This window comes from Prionailurus viverrinus, chromosome A3 (genome assembly GCF_022837055.1).
Source record: "Prionailurus viverrinus isolate Anna chromosome A3, UM_Priviv_1.0, whole genome shotgun sequence".
In the NCBI taxonomy this organism is placed as follows: domain Eukaryota; kingdom Metazoa; phylum Chordata; class Mammalia; order Carnivora; family Felidae; genus Prionailurus; species Prionailurus viverrinus.
In genome coordinates this window covers 62,505,796-62,531,218 of record NC_062563.1, presented here as the reverse complement: position 1 = coordinate 62,531,218, position 25,423 = coordinate 62,505,796, and the positions used below count along the sequence as shown (strand labels likewise).

General features: G+C 51.7%; 1 protein-coding gene across 3 annotated transcripts; it reads left to right on the top strand.

Moving 5' to 3' along the window:
• Window positions 1–2,935: 2,935 nt before the first annotated feature.
• On the top strand, window positions 2,936–25,129 carry LOC125161886 (tyrosine-protein kinase ZAP-70). Of its 3 annotated transcripts, XM_047852150.1 has the most exons (14): window positions 2,936–3,079; window positions 3,299–3,373; window positions 11,844–12,279; window positions 12,949–13,109; window positions 17,580–17,718; window positions 17,820–17,901; window positions 17,984–18,030; window positions 18,256–18,307; window positions 19,343–19,535; window positions 20,096–20,302; window positions 22,452–22,644; window positions 22,734–22,874; window positions 22,978–23,090; window positions 24,627–25,129. In XM_047852150.1, exons 3-14 carry the CDS (start codon window positions 11,878–11,880, stop codon window positions 24,748–24,750), a joined length of 1,854 nt encoding a protein of 617 aa, XP_047708106.1. In that variant the 5' UTR covers window positions 2,936–3,079; window positions 3,299–3,373; window positions 11,844–11,877; the 3' UTR covers window positions 24,751–25,129. The 3 variants fall into 3 exon arrangements, with proteins under 3 accessions (XP_047708106.1, XP_047708107.1, XP_047708108.1); XM_047852152.1 differs by lacking the exons at window positions 2,936–3,079; window positions 3,299–3,373; window positions 11,844–12,279 and adding an exon at window positions 12,316–12,669; XM_047852151.1 differs by lacking the exons at window positions 2,936–3,079; window positions 3,299–3,373; window positions 12,949–13,109 and having other exon boundaries at window positions 11,899–12,279.
• Window positions 25,130–25,423: the final 294 nt, after the last annotated feature.

The following is a 25,423-nucleotide window of genomic DNA, read 5'->3' as shown; positions in this document are numbered from 1 at the left end:
CTAACAGCTCGGAGCCTGGAGCCTGCTTGCAATTCCATGTCTCCCTCTCTCTCTGGCCCCCCTTCTCTGCTTGCGCACGCTCTCTCTCTCTCTCTCAAAAAGAAATAAACATTAAAAAAATAATTAAAAAAAAAAAAAAAAAAAAGAAGGAGCCAGCCATTCGATGACCCCCAGGGAAGGGCACAGCATATGGCTGGTGTGGCAAATCAATTCTCTTTTGATTTAAACCGTGCTGGATTACTTATTTATAAGGGGTGTCGAGAGCTGCCCCTGGAGTGTGCAAGGGGATCTCGTTGCTTCACTTGGGCATGCAGTCACTAGCACACTCTAGACATGGGGAAAATAGATAATGATGATGACAATAATGGAGAATTTGCTTTGAGACCTCTTTTAATTTTCACAATAGCCCTATGTGGGAGGTACCATTATCATCCCCGTTTCCTATGCGAGGAAATAAGGCACAGAGAGATCAAGTAACTTGCCCAAGCCCCCTGATCTATAAGCAGCAGAACCAGAAAAGAACAAGGAAATAAAAGTCACTCTTGTCTGATCACCCAGGTGATGCTGGGTGGGAGGGGATTCAGGAGAAACCGTGGGGGAGAGGGGACTGTCCTCCCTTTGAGGATCATTGCGCTGAGGTGTAACCCCTCTCTGGCAGGCTGGAGCCTCCCACCACCACATTCCTCCCCGCACCCCCCCCCCCCCCCCCCGCCCAAATGCCAGAGGTTTCCCAGCAGTGATCTGGTGTCCCTTTAACTCTGGAGGCCAAGTGTGGCCTGCCTGAAAGTCAGGTGAAACTGACAAAAGGCCCTGCACTGATCTATTTGAAGATTGGAAGGCTTCCTGGAGGAACCCACATTTAATCATGGACCTGGAGGAGGAGTAGGAGTCAGGCAGTTGAGGTGGTGGGGAAGTGAGTTCAGGCTGGGACACTGTAATGGTAAAGGCCTGGAGGCGTGAGAACAAGCCACCAATGTCTTCCGAGGCTCTTTGCATGTGTGGACCCGACCCAAACAAATGCACCCCAATTTTCCCAGCCCACATTTCCATCCGTCATCTGTTTGCTCTTTCCTCTGAACATTCAAAAGACCCACCTACCTCTCTTGACTCCCTTTTGGCGAAACACATGGCCTTATCTGCAAGCCAATCTTAAACGGAGTCTGAGAACCGCAGGGCCTCTGTAGTTTCAGAAAGCAACCTCTAGGACCCGCAAGGGGCTTGGAGGGCAGCTGAACCAGTGCCAAACAGGGACTAGGAGGCCCCTTCTCAGGCCTGACGTCCCCAGAGTCTGGAGGCCCCAAATGCTGCTGCCTTGCAGGTGCTCTGCGTGTAGCCTGCTCACTTTCTAGTCTTTTCCTTCTCCTGTGTCCACCAGTGGGTGGGCTATGGGCCCAGACCGCCCGGGCTTCACTCCTGCCTGGCCATTTGGCCTCTCTGGGCTTCTCTCAACTCATTTGGAAAATGGATTAAATGGGTTATATGGATGAAATTGTAAACTGCTTGCGATGTTTTCTGGCACGTAGTAAAGGACTCAGTAAGTGCTATTATCACTGCTGATTGTGTGCTTCTGATGCCATTATTTCTTCTCTCCTCACTCTGCTGGGGCATTCTTCTCTCCCTCCAGAAAGGATTATCCAGTGTGGAAGCAGATTTTTTTTCTGCATCCTGAGTTTCACGGTGCCTGTGGGGGGAAGAGAAATTTTCTAACAAAAACAGTTTGGGGGGAATATATGTAGGAGAAAAGTATCCCAGCCTGGAACCCAGAAACAAAGATTTCTTGAGTGGGGAGAGGGGGATTTAGGGAACTGGGGGGGGACAGTAGGGACTGGAGAGAGGTCCTCAGGAAAGAAGGCCTGGGTTAGAGCATAGAGGAACCATGAGGCAGGTTGTGGGGCTGGGCGCACACCCCCCAGGGTGACAGGACCCAGAGAAGAAATGTTCTTGGGGTCTCTTGTGGGTCTAGGATGGCCCCACAGCATCCCTGAGGCCATGTTTGTGGACAAGCCACTGAAGACATCCCCATGCATCCAAGAGGGCAAGGAAGTGGTGGGGGAGAGAGCCCCCTGAGGCCTTGCAGCCCCCGGAGGGAGAGAAGAAGAGACGTGGACACCAAGCATGGACAGTGGCCATGCAGCAGGGAGTAGATGTGAGGTGTGGCCACTCAGTCATCATGGGTGTGGGTGAGTGGGAGGGAAGGGAGGAAAAGAGAATGAGGAGGAGGTTGTGGCCAGAGCAGGAGGTGGTGATCAGCCAGGTGCAGTGTGTGGGGAAGGTTCGAGGTGGGGTGGGCTGGGAGCAGGTGGGCATTGGGAGACACACTGTCTCTGTGTCTTGGTGAAGTGACTGATCCCTCTCCGAATCCTTCTGACACCACCCATGTGCGTTGGGGCTCCTCTGAATACACATAGTGCCCAGGCTTCCACCGCCCCAGACCTGATCTCCCTGTTGACTCAGCTGCCTCCTCCTCTAGCCTGTGACCCATTTAGGGCAGGGACAGGGTTGTCATTGCTGTCCCAATGCCTGGCACACAGTAGGTGCACTGAACCTTTGAGGTATGGCTCTACTTAGCAAATTTCTCCTCTCTCCAGCTTTCACCTGCCTGTGAAATAAATAAATCACTTTTAGGAGCAGTTCAGCAGGCAGGTCTTGGGTCCTTGCCACCTTGGGAGGGGGAAGTAGGGGCATTCCTGTTTCCCACGAGTCCTGGGGATCAGCCTCCCTCTGCCCCTGCTCTGCCTCCCCCCTTCTGGCATTCCCCGCTCCTGGCTTTGGGGGTGCTCTTGGAGTTGTCACTTTGCCTGCCGGTGCAACCCTGCAGCTAGCCTCAGTTTCCCCCAGCAAGGGGCAGGCACTGCTCGGCGCAGGAAATACCCTGTGCCCTCCCTGGAGCATGTGACTTTTGATTTTCCTTGAACGCAGCACTTTGTGACTTTGGCGTAAACTTCAGACGCAGCCCCCTTTCCTGTCTTCACATGAAGGAAATAAGTTGAGTTTCGGAGAAACCAGCTGCTGAGAGCACACCAGGCCTTCCGGGCCTGGTCCCTGCCAGCTTGGGCCTTTGCGCTGCTGGTGTGTCCAGGTGAGTGGCCATTCTTCGGCCTTCTGCCCCTGTCCTGCCACTGCAGCCACACCCCAGGGGACTCAAGGCAGCTGGCAGAGGGTGAAGATCCCCTGGGGTGTGGCCTACTTACACTCGGCCTGGGCATGTGAGGGGGTGGTTAGCCACAGGGCCTCACGCTGAGGGCTTGGACTGCACAGAGACCCACGTTAGTTTCTTGGGCTCTAATTCTTCATCTAGAGCCAGCTGTTGACGTTGAGGACCAGAGATCTTGCAGGCGGCCCATTTGCCTCGATACCATCGACACAACTCCAGGTAAGTCATCCCGGACGGAACAGCACCCGCTCACCATTTCCACGGGTAGCCTTGGTCTGGTGGAGGAGGACAGAGTCAGGAGGCCACTGGGAATGACTGGGAGGGGCTGTCAGATTGGGATGATGGGTGGTGTCCAGCTGGAAAAGGAAGCAGACATGGCTTCCAGCCACCCTGAGGGAAACAGATTCCTTGCCAGAGTGTCAGCTGAGCGGTAGTGTCCAGGGGACCCAGAGATGCCTGCTCAGTCCCTCACCTCCTCCTGGGCCCCCATCAGGGTGACACCCTTGGCTCCAGGAAGCAGAGAATCCTCCAGAGAAAGCAAACATGTTGTCTTCCCCCTCCCCCAACTCAGCCCTGTGAATATGAGGGTGGCTCAACAGGGCTGTGAACTTGAACAAAAAAATTCCTCTCAGGGGATGCAGGGCAGGCTTGAGCCACTTGTAGGGGAGCTCAGGTTAGAGAGGGGCCCAGAGAATCGGAGGAGAAAACAGTCTGAATCCTACTCAACTGCGGTGTGTCGGCAAGTTGGGTGGACTTTCTGAGCAAACTGAGGTTCGCACGTCTGTTAAATGCAGGTGCAAATATGGGCACCTTGCAGGCTCCTGGCTCTTGTGTCTTGGGTGAGAGGTTGGGAAAAATGTCCAAGGCAGGGGTTCCTGTGGTAAACAACTCAAGGTGAGTTTCATTACTCTTATCTCAGCCAGGATGGCGAGCACACAGTGGGTGCTTAATGAGGCTTTGCTGAGAGATTAGGGCCAGGGACTCCCGGGATGAAAAAAATCTTTGCCGCGTCTGAAGGCTCTTCTCCTCCAGTGCAGCGTCTCTTCTTCCTTTTCACACCTGTCCTCCTGCCTCATGCACATGGCACCGGCCAGGACACAGGGCAGGCAGGCGGCCTGGATAGCGGGACGTGCACAGGCGGTCTAGACCTGCGTCCTGGCCCTGCCACCTGCTGTGTGTGCTGTGGGACCTCAGGCAAGTCACTGCACCTCTGTGTGCATCAGGTCCTGGCTCCATAAATCCTTCACTCACAAGGTTCTTGTGAGGATTAGGGGAACTAATATAGTTGACCCTGGAACAGCATGGGGGTTAAAGGTGCCGAAACCCAGACGCAGTTGAAAATCTGCACAGAACTTTTGACTGCCCCCAAATTAGCTACTAATAGCCTACTGTTTACTGGAAACCTTCCAATAATATAGACAGTGTAACACGTATTTTGTATGTTACATGTGGTACTACTGTATTCTTACAGTAAAGTAACCTAGACAAAATGAAATAGTATGGAGAAATTCACAAGGGGAAAGGCATTTACAGTCCTGTAAAAAATCTGTGTGTAAATGGACCTGAGCACTTCACACCCCTGCTGTTCTGGGGTCAACTGTAAATCTAGAGTGCCTGGCACATAGTAGATGCTATGTGAGCATGTTGCTGTAATTCTAATTATCATTATTAGCTCTGGGCGGTCAGGCTCTGGACTTTGCAGCTTCTGGAGACTCTCCTAGGGGCTGCAGCAGTCAGACCTCTCCATGCTGACCACTCCCTTCCCCAAAGCATAGGTCAAGGCTGTGGTTCTCAAAGGGAGCCAATTTTGGCACCCCTTTTGCCCCCCAGGGACATTTGACAATGTCTGGAGACATTTTTGGTCATGACTCAGGGGCTGTTGCTGGCATCTAGTAGATACAGGCTAGGAAAGATGCTAAACACCCTGCAATCCTGCAGTGCACAGGACAGCACCCCCCTGTCCCCATGTCTCTATAGGCTCTGTCCTCCCGACTCATCATCTCACCTCTCCCACCCCCTAAGCCTTTCCTTGTCTCCCTTTCACAGCCACAGAGCCTGACATCCAGAGAGCGAAAGCTCCTTGCTGAGGTCACACAGCCCTTAAAACCAAGGCAGCAGAGGTTGAGGTGGGGGGAGGGAAGGGGGGACTGCTCTTCTGGCATTGTCCAGTCGATCAACAGACACTTAGCGAATCTGCTGGATGCAAGGTCCTATCCCCAACCCCACAACAGCCTAGCACTCTGGGCCCTGACAGTCCCAGGCCAGCCTGGGGTGAAAGCCCCTAGAGATCTAGCTCAGAACTGTGGATTCTGTCTCCTCAAGGACATTCACTGAAGTGGTGAGTGCAGATTGCTGGGTATGAGACCTGCATTCAAATCCTGACTGCCACTTGCAGGTTCCATGATTTTGAACATGACATTAACCTCTCTGAGCCTCAGTTGCTTTAGCTGAGGAGTGGGGGTAACAATTTCCATTTAATGGAGTTGAGGTGAGGTTTAGATTAAATGGATTATGCTCATAGTGAAGTCCCTGGCACTAACCTGTTTGACATGTACTTATTGGAAGGAAGCAGGGGCTGCGGGAGAAAACAAGATGGCCATAGGCTCTGCTTTGGGGAGCTCAGCTTGGTCAGAGGCAGAGGAGTCAACAGACTGTGGTCATACGTGGCTGTCAGGGCTGTGATGTGGGAGGGTGGGCCCTGGGACAACAGTGGAGGTCTCTCACTCAGCCTGGGGAGGGTGGAGCAGAAATCATGGAACACTTCTAGGAGGGGACAATGGAGGGGACCTGAAGCATGTGGCCAGGAGAAGGGTATGGGCACCTATTATGTATATATGCCTTGCTGACATAGGCAGGGGAACAAGACAGAGTCTCCACTGTCATGGTGCTTACATTCAAGCAGGGGGCAAAGTCCTATGTCAACAAGTTGGTGGATAAACCACATTTTTGGTGGTGAAGAACAATAAAGCTGGGTCAGGGATAGAGAGAGAAGGGGAGGTGATTTTAGAGAGGGGGATCAGGGCCACACTACTGTGATACAGTAGATCTCTGATTCTATGGTTGGAATCTGATGCCCTGGTGTCAGGGAAAAGATATGAAAGAGCCTATTGCCACCCGTGGCACATTGACAACTGCTGTCATTATGACTTAGAATGTAACCAAGGTAGCATTTTATTGGCTGAAATTGCCTGTGCTACCTCTGTTGGTAGGCAAAAGGGGAGCCCCACCATGGCCTGCAGACTAGAGAGCAGGAAACATGGCTTCAGGAGGGACTTGGGGTCTCAGGCAGGGAACTGGGGTCAGTGAAAGGAGGCTTGGGCAGAAGGGTTGGGCCCCCATTTCAGCAGTGCCCTTGATGGAGGCACTTCTGATGTCTGGCTGAGGATGGCATATGGAGCCCCCAGGCCTGGCTGGTGCCACTGCTGCCCCCTCTCACCAAGTCCAGTTGGATGGACTCGTTCCCTCTGTAGCCTGACTGCCTTAGTCTTCCCTCTGGATCTCCCAATGGACATCTAATTGGGGCTTTTGATGCTCAGAGTATGTTCTATGAGTAGTAGACCCTCAAGGCTCTGCTACTTAGGAGTGGGGATAAAACAAAACTAAACCATCCTTCCATGCAGGTCTTCTCAGAGCCTTTAATATGCTAATATGCTTTCCACAGCTTCTGAAAATGTGTTTGACCTCTTGAGCCTTTTTTTTTCCCTTTGAAGTATGTTTGGAGTATCATGTCTCTCTGGCATAGATATAATTGAACCCTACCTTTACCCAAGGAGGATCCTTGAATGGTTGAATTTCAGGTAGATCATTTTGACCAAGGACCACAGGTTTCCTCCTTTCCTCCCAGGGCCTGGGCTGTGAAAACAAGACTGGTGTCCCATCATCTCTCAGTTGAACTGAAAACTCTGGCTGGGAAGGCCAAATTAGGATCTCTGAACTCACAGCTCATGAGGCTAGACGGGGTCAGTCTAGGCAGGACTGGGGCGGGGGAGTCTAATGGTGAGCTTGTCTCTTGGGAAAGCCACTGAGTCTGTGGGGACATAGCTCAGGATAGAAACATCTGACCTTCCCATCCATGTCCTACCAGGAAGCTGCAGACTGGCCCAGCTCCTCTGAAAGCAAAGACTCCATGCTGGGCTGGCTTGCAGTGGTGCTGCATGGACAAATATTCCAGCCTCCTGTCTACCTGGCTCACCATCTTCTGCCTCCTGCTGTCCACTTCCTCTGGCCTCCCCAGCATTTCTGGCCCACAGGGTCACTGGAAAGTTGATCACTCCGACTCTCATCCCCTATTTTACTAGTGAGGACAGCCCAGAAAGGCATAGGGAGACAAAAGCAGACACAGGGCTGGGTAACCCCTGGACCCACCTGCCATGCAGTGTCGTGTTATTATTACTGTTGTCATTATTGGCAGTGAGACAGGGAGGTTGTGATAAAGCTGAGAATGCATGGGTGATGGTCCTGCCTCTGGCATACCTTGGCCTTTGGTCTGAGGTGGCCAATCATGGCTTGTGGTCCTGAACTGAGCCCCAAGGGCCAGCCTCTCCCCACCCCCCTTCTGCCTTAATCTGTCTCTGGCTACCCACGTTGCACCTGTGGCCACTGTGGGGAGGAGCTTCTCAAACTGTGTTGCCGACAATTTCCTGCCACAGCTTCCTGCCCCAGAGACCAGCATCACTACCCCCACCACTCCCCACAGCTCCATGGACAAGCCCCCACCTTGCTGCCTGGTCCTGTGTCCTGTGTATAGGGAGTGACTATATGAGTCTTTGAGGCAGGGATGGCTGTCTTTGGGAGGATGGAGAGGAGTGGGGAGGGTGTACCCAGTGAAGAGCACTGCATGGATAAAAGTATGGAAGTGAATTTGAAAGAAGGCTAATAGCACAACCCAGGTGGAGCAGAGGAAGGGTTGAAGAATTTAGTTAGTTCAATGAAGTGAGCTGGAGGGAGCCACAGTAAGTTCTTGAGCCAGGGAGTCTTTGGGGGAAAAACTGCCGAGAAGCAACTCGCAGACCCTAGAGCTCAGCTCATGGGAAACAGACTGTGGGGTTTAGCCAACCACAAACACTATGTGAGTTAGATCTGGATCTCAGATTTTATTAATAGAAACAGCAGGTAGAGATCAAAGGAGGTGATGCCAGCACAAACAGAGAGGTCTGAACTAGACAGGTGAACATGGTGGCATGTTTATAGCCACAGACAGAATAGCCCAAGTAGGGCTACCAGGGCTGGGGGAGGAGAGGTGGCAGGAACCATCAGAGACGGAGGGGGCATATCAGGGAGCCTGTGAAGGGCCGAGGAGAGCCAAGAAGCTCAAGCAGGAGGAAAGGGTCACTTGTGTCCATCATTCAGGGGATCCAGCATTGAGGAGGGCTTGCGTGGTGCCCACCAGGTGGTGATATCAGTGTTTCCTCTCTGGCCTGGAGAGTATCCTGGTGGAGGTGGGGGGCAGACTGTGAGGCTGGATGAGGGGGTGGGAGTCAAGAAAGTAGAGCAGGGGTGTAGACAGCACTTTCTTTCCTATTTCAGTTATTATTTTTAGTGCCTGGTTTGTCTATAGTTTCCAACTCCTTTAGTTAAAAACCCAACAACTAAGGTATAATTTACATACAGTAAAATTCACCCATTTTAGTGAACACTTCCGTGAGATTTGACAAATACATATAGCCAAGAAACTATCATCTCAATTGAGATACTGACTATTTTCCCAATTTCTCTCATGTCTCTTCTAGTCAATCCTCCTTGGCCCCCAGCCTCTGGCAACCACTGATGCTTTGTTCTCCACTGATACAGTTTTGAATGGAATTATACAGTTTGTAGCCTTTGGAGTTTGGCTTCGTTCACTCAGCATGATGCCTTTGAGATTCATCCATGTGTTGTGGACATTTCCTTTCATTTTATTGCTGGGTGGTATCCCATGGTGGTGATGTACCATAGTTATCTACTCATCTGTTGAGATACATTTGTTTCCAAAATTTGGCAGTTGTGAGTAGAGCCGCTATAAACATTTCCTGTGTAGGTTTTTGTGTGAATACAAGTTTCCATTTCTCTAGGGTAAATACCCAGGAACCCTTTTTGCTTCTTAAACACTCTGATGGAATGGTGACCTATATCTCCAGGTGGGACACAAATGCAGTCTCTGATTAATCACCTACCTGTAACTGTTGGGACATCCAGGAACCCTCTCAAGCCTGGTCTTCCCAAACCAAATGTCAGGAACCGTCTGGTTAGAATGCAGATTCTGGTTCCTCCTCTGGCTACCCTGACTCAGATCTCACCTGATTCCCATTCCAGTATCTTCCTTTCAGCCCCTGTGCCCATCTTTGCCTGTCCCTGGACACCCAGAGGTAAGGCAGCCTTTTCCAACCCACAAAGGCCTTCTTTGCACCCCCTGCTTACTTTTGCTTAACTAAGAAAGGCACCCAAGGATCTTCCCCTGAATGTAACCTATGCCTGGGTGGTCTTGCTGGGCCCACCCTAGAGAAATGTTTGGAAATTGTTATAGGGAGATGAGTTTTTTCAATATTGTATAAAAACTTCCAAATATACAGCAAAATGGGAAGAATTATATACCCGTTAACCATCCCATAGTTCTACAATTAATATTGTTATATTCACTTTATCACATACAGTCTATCCTCATTATTAGGACGTTCTGTATTTAGCCTACTTGCTAAAATTTATTTATAACCCCCAAACTAATACTCAAGGCCCTTTCACAGTCATTCAAGAACATACCCAGAGAAGCAAGAAATTTGAGTCAACTGACATGCGCATTCCCACTGAGGTCAAACAAGGTGACACTTTTCTCTACCTTTTTGTCTTACTTCTCATACTGTAAACAAGTGTCCTTCGCTCTATTTGGTGCACACTTTTTTGTGTTTTTTGTTGGTGATTTCACTGTTTAAAGGGCAGTGCAGTGCTGAAGTGCTATCTTGTATTCCTACGTGCAAGAAGGCTGTGATGTGCCTTACAGGAAAAGTCTGGGTTGTCAGGTAATCTTAGCTATAGCGCTATTGGCTGAGCATTCAATGTTAATGAACCAACAATATATATCAAATAAAGTGTCTTTAAGCAGAAACAAGGTTAAGTACTGATCAGTTGATGAAAATATTGACCAGAGAGTGGGGGGGCCTAGGCTGGCTCAGTTGGTAGAACATGTGAGTCTTAATCTTGGGGTCATGAGTTCAAGTCATGTTGAGTGTGGAGCCTACTTAAAAAAAATTTAAGTTATGGGGTGCCTGGCTGGCTCAGTCAGAAGAGCATGCAACTCTTGAGCATGGGGTGGTGAGTTTGAGCCCCACATTGGGTGCAGAGAATACTGAAAAAAAAAAAAAAAAAAAAAAAAAGAAAAAAGAAAAAGAGAAAAAAGAAAAAAGAAAGTGTTGTGACCAGAAACTTGAAGGAAACTAACCCTGGATTCCTCTAGGAGCGATCATTTAGTATTTGCTAATTCAGTGTTTGCAATGACTTTACAGAACTACTCTGAATAATAAGACTTATCTGTTCACCTGTCTATCCATCAATCAATGTTATTTTTCTGGATGCCTTTCAAAGTAAATTACAGCCATCAGAGGTAAATATTTCCACATACAGATCATTAACTAGCGTTCAATATTTTCTTTTCTTTTCTTTTAAAATGAGGGGTCCAAATATAATGAAATGAACAAATTTTAGCACATTCTTAGAGAAATTGAGACACTTGTATAACCCAAAGCTTATCAAGATATCAGCCATTGTACCATCACCCCAGAAAATTAAAAGCAGATAATTTTAGGTTATCTGCCTTACCAGATATTTATCTAAATATCCTTAATTCCTTCCCCCTCTCCCCCTCCCCCATCACACATCTCATTTTATTTAGTGGCTGTATCAAAGTTCACGTTGGAGTTAAACCCTAATGTATTTAACCAATATCCTATTGATGGATATTCAAATTAATTTATGCTTTCTAGAAATTTGTCCGTGAAGGCAGAGGGGGCAGGGTAAAGCGGAATTTCTAAGGCCAGGGGGACTCAGGGGAAAGGAAGAAGGGAAGGTTAATAGAGAAAGGTTCTTTTGAAGAACAAAACTTGTTCCAGCTTTGTTCCCTATGCCTGATGTTCTCTCTTCCACGATTTTTGAAAAGCTGGTTCATCCTCATCCTTCAGATCTCAATTCAAATGCTACTACCTCAGACAAGGCAACCTTCCCAGCTACAGTGGCCTCTTCTCTCTCTTAATAGCACTCTATTTCCTTTGTAACACTGGTTTCAGTCTGTAATTACTATTTTTGCCTGTTTCCTTGTTTAATGTATCCCCCCCCCCCCCCCCCCTTCAGATTGTTCAGTATTCAGGAGGGCAGGGCCTGTCTTATTCACTCATATCCAGCGCTGAGCTGAAACACAGTAATTCAACACGTGTTTGGGAAATGAATGAATGGTTCCAGGTTCTGGTGTGTGTGGGCCCGTGGGGGTGTCTGGGCGTTCCACACAAAGTCTCTGAAAAGTCAGAGGAGGATTGGGGATCCTCCGATCTGAGCCCAGCCGGCGGGGGCTCCTCTCCAAGTTTATTCTGGCGTAAAGAGGCTCTGCACTATGACACTGATGCTCCTCAATGCGTCCTCTCTCCCACTATCTCTGGGCCCAGTGGACAGAGTTCAAGAAGGCAAGCCGAGACCCTGACGTGCCCTCCATCTTGTTCTGAACCCGCAGGGTCTGGCGAGGCACAGGGGCGGCGGCGGCGGCGATGCCAGACCCCGCGGCGCACCTGCCCTTCTTCTATGGCAGCATCTCGCGCGCCGAGGCGGAGGAGCACCTGAAGCTGGCGGGCATGGCCGACGGGCTCTTCCTGCTGCGCCAGTGCCTGCGCTCGCTGGGCGGCTACGTGCTCTCGCTCGTGCACGATGTGCGTTTCCACCACTTCCCCATCGAGCGCCAGCTCAACGGCACTTACGCCATCGCTGGCGGTAAGGCGCACTGCGGCCCCGCCGAGCTCTGCGAGTTCTACTCGCGCGATCCCGACGGGCTGCCCTGCAACCTGCGCAAGCCGTGCAACCGGCCGTCCGGGCTCGAGCCGCAGCCCGGGGTCTTCGATTGCCTGCGCGACGCCATGGTGCGCGACTACGTGCGCCAGACGTGGAAGCTGGAGGTGAGAGCGCGGGCCCGAGGGGGCGGGCCCTGGGGGCGGGGCCGAGGAGAACAGGCCCTTGAGGGCGAGAGAGCCTTGGGGACTGGGGAGAGCGATTGCATTCTTCAGCCTGCGCTTTGCTGTGCTTCGTCAGATTTGGAAGCTGGAGGGGTGGATGCGGTCCTGGTTGGGGGCAGGACCTAAGAGGTGGCCTCGTAGGGAGGGGGCTGAGTGACGCCTTGGTGCAAGCCTATGCCAGAGAGCTGTTGAATGTTGCCCTGGGCCTGGGCTGGGGGCGGGCCAGGACCATAGGGGCGCTGCCAGCGCGGGCCCGGGCTGTGGTCTTCAACAGCCTTCAATACCCGACAACCAGTGTCAGATCTTCGAGCTGAAGATGAGCTTGGACCGCCTGTAAGGCGGGATCTGGGGCGTGGCCCTAGATGGGCGGGAGGTTGGAGAAGGACCATGGAGATGGCGGGGGCGGGGGCAGGGGCGGGGGTAGGAGGGGGGTGTCTGGAGAGGGGGGCTGTCCTCAACAACCTAAAGGACTCACTCTAGGTGGGTCTAGGGTGAAGGGTCTCATAGGGACAGAGGAAATTAGGAAGGTCCAGAGGAGGGAAGAGGGTTCCTGTGGTCACGCCCCTGGTGACAGTTATCAGTCTCCTGGCTCCTCCATCCTCCCTTCCCTAGGGTGAGGCCCTGGAGCAGGCCATCATCAGCCAGGCTCCCCAGGTGGAGAAGCTCATTGCCACAACAGCTCACGAGAGGATGCCCTGGTACCACAGCAGCCTGACTCGAGAGGAGGCAGAGCGCAAACTCTATTCAGGCTCGCAGACCGACGGCAAGTTCCTGTATGTGGGGCTTGAGGCCTGGGACTTTAGGGCGGTGAGGCTGGGGCTTGTTGGCCAGAATCCTGGAGGCTGGGGCAGACTTCAGTGTGCAGTGTGCAGTGTGCAGGGAGGGGTGCGCCTGTGATAACACGTGCAAGTGGCTAGTGTGTTTCTGAGTGTGTGGTAGGGACATTATATGAGAAAGGATCTGTAGTGGTTAGGACTCCAGAGCTGGACTGTCTGGGTGGGAATCCAGGCTCTGCTATTTATCAGCTCAGGTCGCTGGGCAAGTAGCTTCAATTCCTCTCCTTCATTCAGCAAATATTTACTGAACATCTACTATGTGCCAGGCATGTTTCAGGCACTGAGGACATAGCAGTGAACAAAACAGACACAAATCCCTGTCCTTGTGGAGCAGGAAGACACAAAACAAATCCAGGGAACCCAGGCTGTACTACCTGCCAGCTGCTGTCCCCACCCTAGCTCAGCTTTGACCTCTTTCATATCTTAAGCTTCCATGGAAGATGTTTGGCAACGAATTCCTCTGCCCCAAGGAAAAGTCTGCAAACTTTCTGCAGAGTTTATGACAATTAGTTGGCCTACTGAGGTTAGAGGAGTCTCAGGAGAGCCTAGGCCAAGGGCTTTGACCAGCTATGGGTGCCTTGGATGTCAAACTCAAAGTCACAGAGGCAGATAGGGTCAACATGAGCCATGGGAGACTGAGGCTGAGGGAACAAGGATCAGGTACAGTATAGAGACTGAACTGGCACTGAGGTTCAGCACCAGGTAGAGCAGTGACAGTATCAAGGACAGTGACTTAACACTGGGCAATGTCAGGAGACCAGAAGCAGCTACTTTGAGCCAGGCTATTGGAAAATTAGGCAAGGCATGCTTTGGACAGAAGCTATTATAGATTGCTTTTGTGGTTCCTGCAGTCAATAACTGCTTTCTCAATATGGGGATAGTTAGGGGCTGAAGGTCAAAGCTACAGGGGATAGTTAGGGGCCAAGGGTCAAAGCTGTAGGCATAGAACCTTGCATGGGGCAGGGAGGAGGGGAACACCCCTGGTGGGTCATGATGCCTGGCACAAGCCCAGAACTGGTCCAGTTCTGAGCTAAGGGTGTAGGGTATGATAGAAAGATGCATGTTACTCAGGCCTGGAATTAAAACCAGGGCCACGCTTAACTATTGACCACAGGTCAGAGCTGCCGAAGAATGGATGGAATTGTACCTCATGCTGTTTGTTGCCAAAGCTTTCTTTATAATCTCAGGGTTTATGGAATGGTTGATTCAACTTGAAAAGAAACCTGACCTCTGGAAAGGGCCTTTAAGATTATATTGTTAAGTGTTTCCTAACCTCTTCTGGATCACAGACCCTTGTGGGAATCTTACCAAAGCTGAACCCCTTTCTCGACCCCAAACATGTTTACTCCAGAGATTTTGCACACAAGAAGCTACAGAAGATCGTAGTTGAACCTGAGCCTCATTCTTGGAGCCCTTTTTAGGTTAAGAACCTCTGATTTAGTTCAACTGTCTCATTTTACATGTGAGGAAACTGAGAGGATAAGTGACTTTCTCAGGGTGGCACAGATAATCGTGTGACAGAGCTGGCTGTCAGTTCCATTAGCAATTAATTGATTTGAGTTGATTTGAATCCTGGCTCGACTTCTAACCAGTTGTGCAATCTAACACCTCAGTTTCCTCATCTGCAAAACGGGGACAATAATAGTACCTACCTTGTGGGGAATGCTGTGAAGGTCAAATGGCAACTATGTGAAGCATTTAGAACCAGTATCTCAATAAATGGTAGCTCTTATATTACTGTTACCAGGTTCTGTATATTCGGAAGTAGAGATACACGTTGATTTCTTAGCTGGCACTTCTAGCTTAAGTTTGAACTGCAGAGGCAAAGAACTGCGACCACCTACTGGGTTTTTTTTGGTAAATAAAGTAGAATTTGTGGCATTGAAATATACATGGTGACCACATCAATGTCTTCGGCCTATGTGGTTATTATGTGGGAATTGGCCGCTGTTCTTTTATGAATTCACATATCTCTTTCCAAAGAGAGTGTTATCAGTTAGTCTTTGCTATGTAACAAGCCATCCTAAAATATCATGGCTTAAAACAACATTATTTATTCCCCCCTTGATTCAGGGGGTCGGCAGTGTGGGCTTAGTTCAACTGGGTGATTCTTGTACTGGTTTCCTTTGAGCTCGCTCATGTGGCTGCAGTCAGACGTGGTGGGGTGTGGACTGGGGCTGGATGGTCTAGGATGGCCTCACTTACACGTCTGGCAGTTGGCAGCCTGGCGTGCCTGGGTTCTCCTTCCTGGGGCTTCTCCAACAGGCTAACCTGGACTCATTCCAATGGTGGCAGGGTTGCCAGGACAAGCAAGAGAGGGCAAGCGAGCCCACTGCTTGACCACTCTCCAAGCCTCACCTCGTGTCACGTTTGCTAATGTCTTATTGGCCCAAGCGAGTCATGTGATAAGGCCCGGATTCAGGAGATACAGAATGAGACTTTCTCTATGTTTTTTTTCTTTTAAGTTTATTTACTTTGAGAGAGAGAGAGTGTGTGTGTGCATGCACACATGGGGGAGGGGCAGGGAGAGAGGGAGAGTGAGAATCCCAAGCAGTCTCTGCACTGTCAGTGCAGAGCCAGATGCGGGGGGCTCCATCATGACCTGAGCTAAAATCAAGAGTCAGCCACTTGACCGACTGAGCCGCCCAGGTGCCCTGAGACTCCATCTGTTGATGGGAAAGAATGCCTAATATTGTGGTGGTGTTTTCGATTTTACATATACGTTTGCTGGTGAGCGCTGGGTGTTGAGTTTCTGCTGTTAGTTCAAAACTTAAGATGTGGACCTGAGGGAGGTCTTTTTCACTACTCAAAAGAAGAGAACTAGTAATTAGAAACCATAACCTCCAAGCTACCCCAACCAGTCTAGTTATGGAAGTGCTTTCCTTTCTGTGGGACATTTGCATTTTAGTTTGTTGTGGGTTCTCTTCTCTGCCCTTGGGGCTCCCCTACCACCCTGTACCCTGGTTTCCTGTCTCTTCAGGCATCCCTAGTTGTGGGCCAGCCTAGGAATCATATCTTGCTTCATTGCATTGTTCTCCTGGGAACTTGCTGCCCTTCTGTCCCACTCTCAGGTTTTGCCATGGCAATTTAGAGGATATTTTCCCCATCTCTTTGACCTAAGGGAGGGCTTGATTACAAGGTGGGCTCACATCTCTCTTGTTTACCACTGTATCTCTGCCCTTAGAACAGTGCCTGAGACATGGTTAACATTCAGTAAACATTTATCCGTGGGCCAAAGCCCTGTCAGAGAGTTTACACCACCTGCAGGCCATCCTGATGCCTACTTCCTGCTGCCCGCCAACAGCCAGCTCTTCTGCAACGTAATACAATTCCTCAGATTATGGGTCAGCTGCCTACAACTTCTTGTACAAGACCTGAGACCCCCAGGACCCATTGCTGTCCATCCTCCATTGGAAATTTACACTTCACTCTGGAGTAGAACCTTGTGCCAGTGACTCGAAACAAAATTGTTTTGTGGGAGGTGTTGGTTGGTTTCACTGTGGGATGAGGGGGTGCAGGCATCTGGCTCTAAGTTGGCCTGTGTGTGTGTGTGTGTGTGTGTGTGTGTGTGTGCGTGTGCGGACAAGGTCTTACCACACAAAGCCCCCATTCTTCGAGGGGCTTAATTCCCATTCATAGACTAGGAAGATTTGTGTACTTATTTTGGCAAATTTCCAGCAGAGGACAATCCAAGGTCTCACTCTGTCAAAGGTCAGTCTTTACAGTAACTAGCGGGTCTGTTGTGATGACAAGGTGACCTACTCTGATTTGTACAAAGGTGCCCCAGGAGCGAGCCATGGAGTTGTGCTTACCTCTGTGGCTCTTCATGGAAAAGTGGCTTTCTCTCCCCAAGAGAATATTTTAAGTCTACCTGCAGAGACTTCTGTGGCCTCTGTGGGTGGCTGAGTGTCTACCATAGATAGCTCAATATCCTGTGGATGGCCATGTATCCCCAGTGAATGGCTGAGTGTCTCCTAAGGAAGGCCACATACTCTGCTGTGGAGGACCTGGTGTCTGCTTGTGGCTGGTTCGGTGTTCTCCCCTGGATGGCCACGTGTTCAGCTGTGTGAGCCTCAGGCTCTTCTGGGCTGAGTGTCCACCGTGGGAGGCCCAGTATTCCCCCGTGGATGGTCACATATTGGCCCTTGGACAGCTGTGTCTCCCTGTGGACACTGCCATTCTCCTCTCATTTCCCTCCCCGACTCCACCCCGCCACCTGTTACCGGTAGGTCTGGAGGTTGAGTCGCGCCTGACCTTGGCTCCCCTAGTCCCTGACACTTCTCTGTGAGACTGTCAGGGTCAGAGCCCATGGGTGTGTGTGTGTGTGAGATCTGGGGCCCGGCAGGGGGTCACCACAGGAGAACTCAGATGGTTATAGGGGTGATACCCCCTCCTTCCCCCTGCCAGGCTGAGGCCCCGGAAGGAGCAGGGCACGTACGCTCTGTCCCTGATCTACGGGAAAACCGTATACCACTACCTCATCAGCCAGGACAAGGCAGGCAAATACTGTATTCCTGAGGGGACCAAGTTTGACACGCTCTGGCAGGTAAGCTGCCCATCTACCTTGCTGTTGAGGGGATGTGGTGGGGGGTTGCTTGGGGTTCTGGGGGAGGGAAGAGCCCAGGCCCTGATGCCGCCTCCCTGCAGCTGGTAGAGTACCTGAAGCTGAAGGCTGATGGGCTCATCTACTGCCTGAAGGATGCCTGCCCCAACTCCAGCGCCAGCGCAGGTGAGTGGGGCTGTGGGGGATGGGGGCGGGGTGAGCGAAGACCCCGTGCCCCACCCCCTCACTGTCACTTCTGCTCCCCCAGAGGCTGCTGCTCCCACACTCCCAGCTCATCCATCCACTTTCACCCATGTGAGTTAGCTGGCATCTCAAAGTTGGGTCGTGAGGGATGGAGCTGGGCGGGTGGGTGATGGGTCCTGTCCCAGGGCGAGGCTGGGATGGAGAGTGGGGCTGCCATGGACCAGAAGAGGGTACCCCCCAGAACTGTCCCTGGGAGTCCTCAGAGAATATGGGTCTCAGGGGCTGGGTGCCCCCAGCTCAGGTCCTGCTGACCCTTGTTGACCCCATGACCTTTAGGCTCAGAGACGGATTGATACCCTTAACTCAGATGGATACACCCCTGAACCAGGTGAGCTGACAAAGCTGGAGGTGTATGTGTGGGGTTCCTGCCAGGCTGTGATCAAGGTCCCTGGCTGGGCTCCAGAGTGTGGCAGGGGAGGGATGTGGGCCAGGCCTGACTTTTGACTGCAGACGTCCACGTGGGTGCACATCCATCACGCCTGCCTATGTGCTTGTGCATGGGCTGCATGCAGACACGCAGGGGAGTACATCTGGCTGTGCCTGAGCCACAGACACACATGTGTTCAGTACCTACGATGGGCCAGTCACGCCCCATGCTCGTGTGTGTCTGAGCTTGTCGAATGCTTCTGCTATGCCATATTAGTCATGCCAGTTAGTCATGATGATTATTCTCAGTTTACAGATGAGAAAGGAGGGCAAGTAACTTAATAAGGTCCTGCGGTTGGGCAATAGTGGAACTGGGATTTGAACCCAGGCAGGCAGGCAGGGAGGCTCTGGAGCCCCTGTTTTTAAAATGCCTGGCTGCAGATGCTCATGTGTTTGATGTGTAGATGCAAGCCTATCCCGTGTGCATGCACAGAGAAAATACAGGATTGCGTGTGCACACAGAGGCTCACCTTTGGAGCCCTTGTAAACATGGCTGTGTGGTGCATCCAGAGACATGGGCAGACATGGACATAGGTGCACACACACGCACAGAGGTCTTCCTGTAGCTTGCACACTAACAGTTTCTCATGCAGATGTGCCTTTGGACCCCCATCACACACAGACGTGGGTGCAAGTATACGTGGGTGCGTTTGTGTGAATGCATGGGCACACGTGGTTACATGTGCACATAGACGCATATGCCTTTAGAGCCCACTGGATGTGGCTTCCGAGTCCCCCCCAGAGGGGACCAGGAGTGTACACAAGTGCACGCATGCACATGAGCACACACGTGTACCCACGTGCCTGTGCATGCTCTGGATGGTGCATCGTTGTCTGGGGTGTGCGCTTTGCGGGTGCCAAGGCTGCTGTGCCCTCCCCGTCCCTTGTCCCACTCCCTCATCCTGACTTGGGAGTGCACACGTGTGTGTATGCCCAGCACGCCTAGTGTCCGCAGAGAAGCCAAGGCCAATGCCCATGGACACAAGTGTGTACGAGAGCCCCTACAGTGACCCTGAGGAGCTCAAGGACAAGAAGCTCTTCCTGAAGCGTGAGAACCTTCTCATTGCTGACATAGAACTTGGCTGTGGCAACTTTGGCTCAGTGCGCCAGGGCGTCTATCGCATGCGCAAGTATGGCTGCTCCTGCCGTGGTTTGGGGCACCACCGTGGTGGGGGGACAGAGGAGGGTGTGGCCTCACCAGGCCTTGGGGGTTGGGGCCAGGATGCGATATCAGTTTGCCAGGGAGACAGACCCTGGGCCAGAAAAGTACATGCTAGGGGGTTACCTGGGAGGGCTCGGGTCAGCACCTGAGAGGGTGTGGGAGAAGCAGGCTGGGACAGGGAGAGGGTGGGCTGAGCCGCAGTTGCAACAGAGGCCTTAACCGACCCAGGGGAGCTGCAGAGGGGCCCCCCTTTGTAGCCTTGCTACTGGATACAGGCAGCCCCTGGGGGCGGGTGTAGCTTTGAGGTGTTTTTTTTCAGCGAGGGGCAGTTCTCGGTGAGGGACTTGGCAGCGAGCTGTCCCTGGCCGACACTCCTGGCACCTGAGGAAGTGGGTGCCTGGACCCTGAAGGGAGATCCAGGTGGCAACCCACGGTATCCACCACACATGGCCAGAGAGAAGAGAGGCAGGTTGGGTGGGCACAAAGGGCCGAGCGGGGCTTGTGCTGACCAGGTGCACGTCATGGCAGGAAGCAGATTGACGTCGCCATCAAGGTGTTGAAGCACAGCACGGAGAAGACAGACAAGGATGAGATGATGCGCGAGGCGCAGATTATGCACCAGCTGGACAACCCCTACATCGTGCGGCTCATCGGCGTCTGCCAGGCCGAGGCCCTCATGCTCGTCATGGAGATGGCGGGCGGTGGGCCCCTGCACAAGTTCCTGCTTGGGAAGAAGTGAGCTCCGGGCGGGCTGGGCACTTGGAACTTGTGGGCCCAGCAGGCTCATCCGTCCTTATGGGTGTGCTCCAGCCACGAGGGCACACTTGTTTTCACACGGCTGTAGACACACTCACTCCTGCCACCCTGCGCGCCCACACTCACACCCATGGGGCGGAGCTGTTACCAGCACAGCCGTCAGAGTCTGACCTCCAGATCTGAACTGCAGCCCTGCCACTGACTAGTGTGACCCCAGGCAGGTCTCTCAGTTTGTCTGTGCCTCAGTTTCCTCACTCGTACCACAGTGCTGATCACAGTATTTACCTCAGGGGGCTCTTGTGAGGCTCACGTGAGTTGATATTTGTAAAGTGCTTAGAACAGTGTCTGGCCCTGCTTGTAAGAGCTTTAGAAGTTTTGCCCTCGTGAGATTGTCCATAGTCGATTGTCTTTGACCTAAGACACTGTCAGCAAACTGTAGCCCACAGTGTTGTTTGGTACTGCATGGCTTGGCATTTTTAAAGGGTTGTAAAAGAAAAAAAGAAGCAGAAGAGTATGTGGTAGAGACCACACGTAGCCTGCAAAGGCTAAAATATTTACTATCTGGCCCTTTACTGAAAAAATTTGCTGACCCTCAATCTAAAGAAACTGCGATTTCATTTGTTTTCTCGTGCCTTAAACTCTTACCCTCATAGACATGGTTTTTGACACTCACTGAGTGAGTGACCATCAACTGAGGCGTGTGACCATCAACTCACATTCTCACTGGTGCATGTACATTCACAGCGTACCCCAGCTCGTGCATGCGTTCGTGCTGACTCATACATTCAGTTATTCCACAGGTTTTGCTGGGCAATTTCTCTGTAATCGGGACTGTTACTAGCATTTGGGATTCATCGGTGAACAAAAGGGACAAAGGTCTCTGTCCTATATTCTGGTTGGGAAAAAAGAGGCTTTCAATGATAATTATAATGCAATGTAGAATATGTTGGAAGAGAAGTACTATAGAAAAGAGGATTGGGAGTGTCACGGTGGGAGGTGAAAAGTGAGAAGGCAAGGTCTGTGCAAACTGAGGGAGGCAGCCAAGTGCAGCTGTGGGGGAAGAAGCCAGTGCAAAGGCCCTGAGGTGTGCCTGTGCCCAATGTGGTGAGAGAACTGTGAGGAAGGTCCCATGGCTGCGACAGAGTGAATGAAGAGGAGAGGGGGAGCTGATAAGGGTAGGGAAGTGATGGGGCAGGTCATGCAGGACCTTGTGAGCCATGGGGAGACCTTGGACTTCCACCCCAAGTGTGGTGGGAGCCCTGGGAGGCTCTAAACAGGGGGAGTGGCAGGACTGGGATTCTGTGCTCAGGGAGGATGGGCGATGGGGAATGAGGGTGATGGTGTCTGTTCGTTCTGGTCCAGGCTTACAATGATGAAGGCTGGACTGGGGTGGCAGAAGCAGAGGTGGAGAGAAGTAGAAGGATTCTGGAAGGATTCTGAAGGCAGAGCTGCCAGAGTGTGTTGACAGATTAGAAGCCAGGTGTGAGAAAGAGGAGCTGAGGGTGAGGCTGGTGCTTCTGGCCCAAGTCAATGAAAGGATGTGGTTGTTGGAGAAGAAAGGGACAGTGGGGGGAGCTGGGTATGTGTGTGAACAACCAGGAACTTAGGTTTATCTTTATTTTTATTATTTTCAAGTTTATTTATTTATTTTGAGAGAGACAAGAGTAGGAGAGGGGCAGAGAGAGAGAGAATCCCAAGCAGGCTCCACGCCCAGCACAGAGCCTGACATGGGGCTCGATCCCACAACCCTGGGATCATGACCTGAGCTGAAGTCAAGAGTTGGATGCTTAACTGATTGAGCCACCCAGGTGCCTCTGTCTTTATTATTTTTGAGATGCCCATGGACCCCTCCCCCCCAACGAGGGGCGCATAGAGGATTCAGGTAAATGTGTAAGTTTGGGAATCATAGTATGTGGGAGACATTGAAAGTCTTGAGACCAGAGGAGGACAGAGGGTTTTGCCTCTTCTGTTCACACCTGCCCTCCTTCCTGTATCTCCAGCCCTGTGCCTGGGCACACAATAAGCACCTGCTGACTACATGCTCAGCTGGGTCAGAGGTGTGGGCTTTGCTCCCTTAGGAACTCAGGCTGTCCCCTCCCACCTGACCCTGCTTTCCCCTGCACCCCAGGGAGGAGATCCCCATCAGCAACGTGGCAGAGCTGCTGCACCAGGTGTCCATGGGGATGAAGTACCTGGAAGAGAAAAATTTTGTGCACCGTGACCTGGCAGCCCGCAACGTCCTGCTGGTCAACCGGCACTACGCCAAGATCAGCGACTTCGGTCTCTCCAAGGCACTGGGTGCCGACGATAGCTACTATACTGTGAGCCCCCACCCCTTTGGTGCCCATGGATGAGGTTGGTGGGTGGAGGGTCCCTGAGCCCTGCCCTGGCAACATCTCCCCCTTTTCAGGCCCGCTCAGCAGGGAAGTGGCCGCTCAAGTGGTATGCGCCCGAGTGTTTCAACTTCCGCAAGTTCTCCAGCCGCAGTGATGTTTGGAGCTATGGGGTCACCATGTGGGAGGCCTTCTCCTATGGCCAGAAGCCCTACAAGGCAGGCGTGGGCAGAGGCGGGTGGGCAGGTGGCTGGGTGAGAAGGGGGGTGAGGGTGAGGTGGCCTTGGTTACTCATGTTGCACTTGGTTCTGGCTCGAGCAGAAGATGAAGGGCCCCGAAGTCATAGCCTTCATTGAGCAGGGCAAGAGGATGGAGTGCCCGCCGGACTGTCCACCTGAAATGTACACACTCATGAGTGACTGCTGGATCTACAAGTGAGTGCCAGTGGGTGGGAAGGGTACCCAGCTGAGCCGACACTGGGCCGGGGACCAGAGGTCATGGTGACCAATGGTCCAAAACTCATCCCTCCCAAGACTCACCCAGTTCACAGTCTTTCTCACACGCAGTAGCTTTACTCTCTGCACCTATGCTAAATACCTCAACACATGGACCCTATAGTGCTCCAATGGGCCAACACTCCAACACTCTACCTGTAAACACCTAGTGCTCCAGCATCTAAAACCTCAGGCCCCCACCAGCCAACACTCAACACGTTGATCCTGCAATACTCAAACAAGGCAGTACTCTTTTACCCAAAATATAGTACCAATGGTCAGGACATATGATAATACTCCACTCTCATTCCTCAGTCCCCTGCTGTCCAACATTCAACACCTATTTATTCTGACAAGCCAACACTACAGCACCCAAATACTCAATACATTCAAAACCTCCACCTCTGTCCAGTGTTCAAGCTCAACACTTGAACAGCCAAACTTTTAACACCATCAGTATTTCAACTTACCATCAGAAAATAGGCAACACACACCCAAACAAGATACTGTCCTACACTGAGCCATTGTCATCCACTGAGCATGGATATTCCAACATTTGATACCTTTTCTACCCAGACATCCATTATTCCATTGGCCAGCACCTATGACATTGACACCTAAACACCCAAGCAACCCGATGTATAGATACCCTATTTATGATAAATAATACATGATCAGTCCATCCAACATGTGTTGACCTGGTCTCCATTGGGAAGTACTCAGTACACCAACACCCCAATACTGAAAGAGGCTTGCATCCAATGCTATACATGGATATTTCACACACAGTACCATTCGTAGCCCAACTCTTCACTAACGGAACCCACCATCAATGCTCCAATGTTCTGCTAGACTAGGGGCAGCATACTTGCACCCATAAAAGTCCTCACCTGGCATCCAAATACACTGGCCCTTGGCACATGTGCAGTACCTCAGCCTTCAATATCCCAGGCCCCCTTCATTGATAGTTATAACCCCGACACTCAGTGAATTCAGTTTCCTAAATCTTCACCAGTTAACCCTCAACAGATGGTTCCCCCAACATCCTGTATGTCGGCAGCTCTTCTATTACATGGTACAGAACCACTCGAATTCTAGTACTCACATCCAAGAGACGTCTCCATTTCCCAAAACTCTACCACCCTGACAGCCCCACTGATTTTATTTTTTTAAATGTTTATTTATTTTGAGAGAGACAAAGCCAAGCGGGGGAGGGGCAGAGAGAGGGAGAGAGAGAGAGAGAGAGAGAGAGAGAGAGAGAGAGAGAATCTCAGTGCAGAGCCTGACATGGGGCTTGATCTCACCAACCGTGAGATCGTGACCTGAGCTGAAACCAAGAGCTGTATGCTTGACTGAGCCACCCAGGTGCCTCCCCGCCACACACTGATTTTTTGAGCCCCATGCGTGTCTGCCCTCCAGCTGAAGCTGGGTTCTGGGGATATGGTCAGTGGCCTGGATCTACCTGAACCCCCACAGGTGGGAAGACCGCCCAGACTTCCTGGCTGTGGAGCAGCGCATGCGGACCTACTATTACAGCTTGGCGAGCAAGACTGAGGACCCCCCGAGGCCTGGAAAGGGAACCGAGACTGCTTTTGCCTGAGCTCCAGACTGCCTGGGGCCTGCAAGCCACGATGCCCCAGCTTCAGCCCCATCCTAGGACCTCCAGTCTGGCTGGCTTCACTTCAGCTTTTCTGCCCAAACCAGCTGGGCTGTATAAGGCAGGCAGCTGAAGCCTCAGTTTAATACTGATCTAGTTTTCCCCACTTGGTCACCCGTCCCCTCTGGCTGGGGGAGGAGGGAGGCCCTGGGAGGGTGGGATTGCATAGCCTGCTCTTGGGCTGGTATCTACCGGGGAGCCCTGAGCTGAGGGAGCATTGCTTACAGTAAGGACCCTCCTTCCTCTGGAGCCTGAAGGGGAAGACTTGGAATTCTCAGGTGGCAAGACCTCAATCGTTTAAATAAACTCAGCTTCTTTCTTATTTGAGTCTCTCATCTTTTCTGCCATGGGTGGGGGTTGGGCAGGACAGGGGGTGGGTCATTGGAAGGGGTCAATGAGAAGTGCCTGACCACAGCTTTTCTTGTGTGGGCCTGGATGTGGCCCCCAGGGTCTGAGTATCTGACTTTCCCACTTCTCTGCCCTGGGGACATCTTTGTGTGAGTGAGGAGCTGTGGCAGAGTGGGGGAACTGAGGCAGGTGTGCTGCTGGGCCTCAGCTTCCCTGTCTTTGTGGGTTGTGTGAGAAGGGTGCTCTCCATGCTGGCTGCCTGTTAGCA